Source organism: Uranotaenia lowii, chromosome 3, assembly GCF_029784155.1.
Source record: "Uranotaenia lowii strain MFRU-FL chromosome 3, ASM2978415v1, whole genome shotgun sequence".
Classification (NCBI taxonomy): domain Eukaryota; kingdom Metazoa; phylum Arthropoda; class Insecta; order Diptera; family Culicidae; genus Uranotaenia; species Uranotaenia lowii.
The window spans coordinates 196,937,667-196,943,157 of record NC_073693.1 but is presented as its reverse complement, the minus strand read 5'-3'; the positions used below and the strand labels follow the sequence as shown (position 1 = coordinate 196,943,157).

General features: G+C 50.0%; 1 protein-coding gene across 1 annotated transcript; it reads right to left on the bottom strand.

The window, feature by feature from the left end:
• Positions 1-208: 208 nt before the first annotated feature.
• LOC129757483 (uncharacterized) lies at positions 209-5,438 on the bottom strand. Its single transcript, XM_055754729.1, has 2 exons — positions 5,389-5,438; positions 209-5,329 (listed from the first exon to the last, which is right to left on the bottom strand). Exon 2 carries the CDS (start codon positions 5,027-5,029, stop codon positions 473-475), a length of 4,557 nt encoding a protein of 1,518 aa, XP_055610704.1. The 5' UTR covers positions 5,030-5,329; positions 5,389-5,438; the 3' UTR covers positions 209-472.
• Positions 5,439-5,491: the final 53 nt, after the last annotated feature.

Here is a 5,491-nt window from a genome sequence, read left to right as displayed (position 1 = left end):
TTCTTCCTCGGATTTTTTCCGAACAATTTGGCTCGATTTGCCTTCTACTAGGCTCGCCTAAAGATATAAAATTCCTTATAAAGAAAGGGTGATTTAACAAAGGTTATATTAACTTACGGTTTAGATCGACTTCCGGATCTATAAAACCGGGTTTTATAAGGTTTCTTCCTTAGCTTTCTGCCAAACAATGTGGCACAGTTCGCCTTCTGCTAGGCTCGCCTAAATGCAATGCTGATTATTAAAAAATTGTACAAATCGCAACAAGTCGTTTTACTTACGATGCAGTAGTGAAATTAACACTGATTCTCACACGAAAACCTAACTTATTCGCGACAAAATTAATGCTAATTTTAGATTAGCGCTTCGGGGTAAAAATTTACTGTTGGCTTACTTCGACTAGTGAAAAAAAACGATGCTCTATATCAACCGTCGATTCTGTCACTTTGACAGATGCGGCAAAACTTCGCCGCGCTCACTGGTTCGGCGGCGTCGCTGCTCGGTCCAAGGGTGCCAGCGGTGCCAACATCGCCCCCGCCCGTAACTCTAGTGCAGGGTCCTTCACCTGACTGGATTTACGACCAATCTCCAACACCGCAAGCTTGTTCACAGGACGACGCAGCTCCTTCCCATTCGCCAAACGCACCACAGCTCTGCGAATCACTCCGTCTCGTCCAGGGATGATCTGCTGGACCACGCCTCGCACCCAGGTCTTCCGGCTGTTACCATCGGCTATGTACACCAGGTCTCCTTCGGCTACCGGTTGGCTGTCGGCGTGCCACTTCGTTGGTTGATCGATACAGGGCACGTATTCTTTGACCCAACGTTGCCACAGGATGTCCGCTAGCTGAAGTGCTCGTTTATACTGGTCCCGCAAAGCTTCAGAAGGATTGGCCGTTTCCTCCACCTGATGATGTTCCCCGGACGGAAAACCTCGGATGAAGTGATTCGGCGTTAAAGCCTCCACCTCCGATGACTCTTGGGGAATGTACGTTAGTGGTCTACAGTTGATCATTTCCGCAGCTTTGGCCAACACGGTCAGCAGCATTTCGTCGATTAGTCGTAGGCCGTCGTCCAGAGCCTTCATCGCCTCCTTGGTTGATCTCAAAAGCCTCCTCCAGATCCCTCCCATATGAGGGGCTGAGGGAGGGTTGAATTTCCAGCGTGTGCGAGCTCTAGTGAACCTATCAGCACAAGCGGTACCGATTTGCAGTCCCAGTTGTCGCTTGGTAGGACGTTGACTGCCGTCCATGAACGACTCCAGATCAGTGCGGAGTTTGATCAAAAACCGAAAGACATCTTCGACTGGATCCCAGAACACACCAAGAATGCGCTCCATGTTCGTTGTCTTGTTGGCGCTGAAATGGACTACTTGGCGCTCCGTCGGCTCCTCCAATTTCTCCAGGACTTCGGTACTATTTGAGACCCAGTTTCGAATTCGGAACCCACCTGCCGAGTGGATCTTCTTCACCTGCTGTGCTCGCGTGACCGCCTCTTCCACTGAATCTGCGCTATCGAGGTAATCGTCAACGTAAGTATTGTCGACAATCGCCGCTGCTGCATCCGGATATTCATCTGCAAAGTCCTTTGCGTTCCGGTTCTTTATATACTGGGCGGAACACGGTGAGCATGTAGAGCCAAAGGTCGCCACGTCCATGACGAAGATTTCCGGCGGATCAGTTGGCTCATCCCGGTACAGGAAACGTTGGGCCTGCTTGTCGCTTCGTCGTATACCAATCTGGTGGTACATTTCCAATATGTCACCCCCAAAGGCGATGGGTCGCTCTCGGAAATGAAACAGAACTCCAGGCAGATCGGTCAGCATATCGGGCCCCTTCAAAAGAGCCGAGTTGAGCGAAATTCCGTTGACTGCGGCCGCCGCGTCCCAAACAAGGCGGACCTTGCTTGGCTTTCTTGGATTGAGGACCACGTTTAAGGGGAGGTACCAGACCTTGGCACCAGCAGCAGCGTCAGCGTAATCTTGGGCAGTCGCTTTATGGGCGTACCCCTTTTCTTGGTACTCGGCGATTTGTTTAGATACCTTCTCCTTCAGCTCCGGATTTCTCGACAACTTTCGTTCTAAAGCTTTCAGCCGCTTCACGGCCATCGGGTAACTGTCGGGCAATTGAGGGTTGTCATCCCTCCACAGCAGCCCTGTCTCGAAGCGTTGGCCAATTCGCACGGTGGTTTTTTCTAACAGGTCACGAGCACGACGATCTTCCGACGATTCAGGCAAAATTGAAACTGCGATTCCGGCTTCTTCCAGCATGTATTGACTACGTAGCAGCTCATGCAGCTCGCGATCTGCCGGGCTCATGTCGTGGTGACCAGAAAACATTTCGGAGGTATCTGCTGAATTTTGTGGCCCGTACACTGTCCAACCAAGATGAGTTCGAACTGCAATCGGTTCACCAGGGGCCCCAATCCGTGATTCCAACGGGGCGTAGACGTGCAGATGCTTGAGTCCAATTAGAATTCGTGGAGTTTCGCAGCGGTAGTCGCAGACAGGTAGCCCTTCCAGATGCTGGTACTTCCTTGCGACATCTGCGAAGAGTAGTTTCTGCTCGGGTAGTTTCAATTTCTCAACGGTGTGCACATTCTTCAGCACGAACTGCTCCGACGAATCAATAGCGGAAATCGATAGATGCACTCGCTTAGAGTCGCGCTCCATGCGCGTCATACCCGCCGTCCACTTGACAATAAGTGGTTGTGGTTCTCCTCCCAGCTGAATCTGATCTGCAACCTCACGTTCCACCAAAGAGCAGGATGCGCCTTCATCCAGGAATGCGATTACGTTCACCGAGTGGTTGCCGTTACTTAGTCGGACAGGTACCATTCGATAAATCACTGGTTGTTGAATGTCGACACTGTGAGCGTTGCAATCAGTTGTGGCCACAGGATTGTTGTTGTTCGTTGGGTGAAGTAGTGGGTGGTGCATTTCATGACAGTTTCCGATGTTGCACTTGCGCTTGAAACGACAGTTTGAATCGCCATGTTCGTTAAGGCAAAGTTTGCACAGCTTCCATTTGGCCACTTCCTTCACGCGACCTTCCCAGGACAGCTTAGCAAAGTCGTCACAAAACCTTGTGCGATGATCGGTGCGATTGCAAATGTGGCATGGCACCCGGGTCTGCTGCTGCTGTACGGACTTAGATGAGGAAGAGGAGGGGGCAGACTGCTCTCTTTTGGTGCTTGCCCGCTTGTCCTCGAACTCTCCGATGTGGGCATGCAGGTAACCCTCAGCCCTTTTCTCCTTCACTTTCTTGTCAGCTCTCGGTTTTTCTGGCTTCAGCCTCTCCTTGCTACAACCGTGCATCCGGTTGATGTGTTCCAGTTCTAGGGCATCGGCTCCGATGGCGGTGATGAAATCGGAAAAGGTTTTCAGAGTGGAAAAACCTTGCTGACGTCTGTAGCGGATCCATTCAATCTGCGTCTGACCAGGAAGCTTGGCCACAAGGATCTCGATTAGATGTGGATTCACCAAGTGATCCCGGAGTCCAGACGCAATCAGGTGATCGGTGAGTTGCTGCACGATGATGCCGAAATCCGAAAAAGTTACCGGATTTTCCAGACATGGTGGCTTCGCATTCTGCGCCTTGCGCACAAGCGCAGAAATTATTTGTTCCGGGCGCCCATAAAGCCTCCGGAGTGTTTCGATGGCTTCGGGTACCGTTTCAGGCAGCATCAAATGGTGGCGCACTTTAGCGCGCGCTGGATTTTGAATCGCTTCCTGCAGCCTCCCAAGATTGTCTAAATTCGACCAGTTGCACGCCAAGTTTCCATTAATGTAGCTGCTGTAAAACAGCGGCCATTCCTCGGGATCTCCGCTGAAGGTCGGTAATTTGCAGAACGGTCCTTTTCGAGCAGCGATCTGTGCCCTGGTCAACTCCGCTACTGGTGGCAAAGCAATTTGCGGCCATTGTGCATCCGAATGGGGAGGCGGATTGGGCGGATCGCATGGACCCACTGGGCCCCCTAGATGTAGCCGATGCATGGCCGAATGCGGGAATTGGTTGGGAGAATTTTGATTCACTGGTTCCTCTGGTACTAACGGCAGACCGCGATTTGGCAGCGGATTGTGCCTCACCGGTGGATTCACTGGAACGTTCGAAAGATTGCGCCCATCTATTTGGTTCGGAACTTGCGGAGGCGCCGACAGGTGAGAAGGCAAAGGATGATTAACGATCGGTGCATTCGAGTTGCTTGGAATAACTCTGGCTGGATACACCCCGGGATTGCGCAACGGTGTCGTCGGTACTTGAGGGGAATAGCTTCCGGATAGCGGAGTAGAATACACAGGATACACGTTCGGCTCAAACGTAACTTTTCTTGATTCCGCGCCGCCAACAAAATGCTGCGGAATGTCATTTGCATCGGGATAGTTGAGTGATTGTTGATTGAGCCCGTAGGTACTCCACAATTGGCTCCTCTTGATCTGATACTCCTTATCAGCTTTCCGCCTCATCTCCAGCATTTCACGTTCCAACTCGAGCTGTGCCAATCGCTTTTGCTCCTCGCGCTGCAGCTGTCGCTGGAAATTCCGACGCTGCATCTTTCTCATCAGCATCAAATCACGTTCGTGCTGCTCGTCGGCAGCTTTCTGCTGCTCTTCATTTTGCTTCCAGCGTGCATCCTTTCCGGCACCAAGATCCAGAAACTGCAGGGCGGAAATGTCCTCCTGAGAACCGCCACACGCATTTTCGACAACTGTTTCGGTTGAACAAGTGGGGCAGCTCCATGGTTCGTCGACAATTTCATCCGTAACACCGGCGCAGGAGTAATGAAACCAGCGCGGACAGGTGTCACATTGGACCATATGGTGGTCAGCATGATTCGGCTCCTCACACAGAGCACAATCATATGCGGTGTTCTCGGCGTTAGACTGCTGCTGGAGGTTTTGATCCATAACCTCAATCTGCTCCAGGCTTCTAGCCGAACTCATTTGTTTTTGAGTTTTGTTCGGACGAGGAAATAAAAAACCGCTTTTGAAGCAACTTCGATTGTAGCAGTAGTAGCAGTAGCAGCAGAGCATATAAGTAGCTCAAACTAAAACGAGTTAATTTATTAGTTAGAGGAAAGTTTTTAGAGATTGTACAACTTACAACAAATGGTTTTCTTCCTCGGATTTTTTCCGAACAATTTGGCTCGATTGGCCTTCTACTAGGCTCGCCTAAAGATATAAAATTCCTTATAAAGAAAGGGTGATTTAACAAAGGTTATATTAACTTACGGTTTAGATCGACTTCCGGATCTATAAAACCGGGTTTTATAAGGTTTCTTCCTTAGCTTTCTGCCAAACAATGTGGCACAGTTCGCCTTCTGCTAGGCTCGCCTAAATGCAATGCTGATTATTAAAAAATTGTACAAATCGCAACAAGTCGTTTTACTTACGATGCAGTAGTGAAATTAACACTGATTCTCACACGAAAACCTAACTTATTCGCGACAAAATTAATGCTAATTTTAGATTAGCGCTTCGGGGTAAAAATTTACT

Bases quoted from the DNA above. Each gene is read 5' to 3' on its own strand.
- LOC129757483 (XM_055754729.1), bottom strand. From the start codon at position 5,029: ATGCTCTGCTGCTACTGCTACTACTGCTACAATCGAAGTTGCTTCAAA.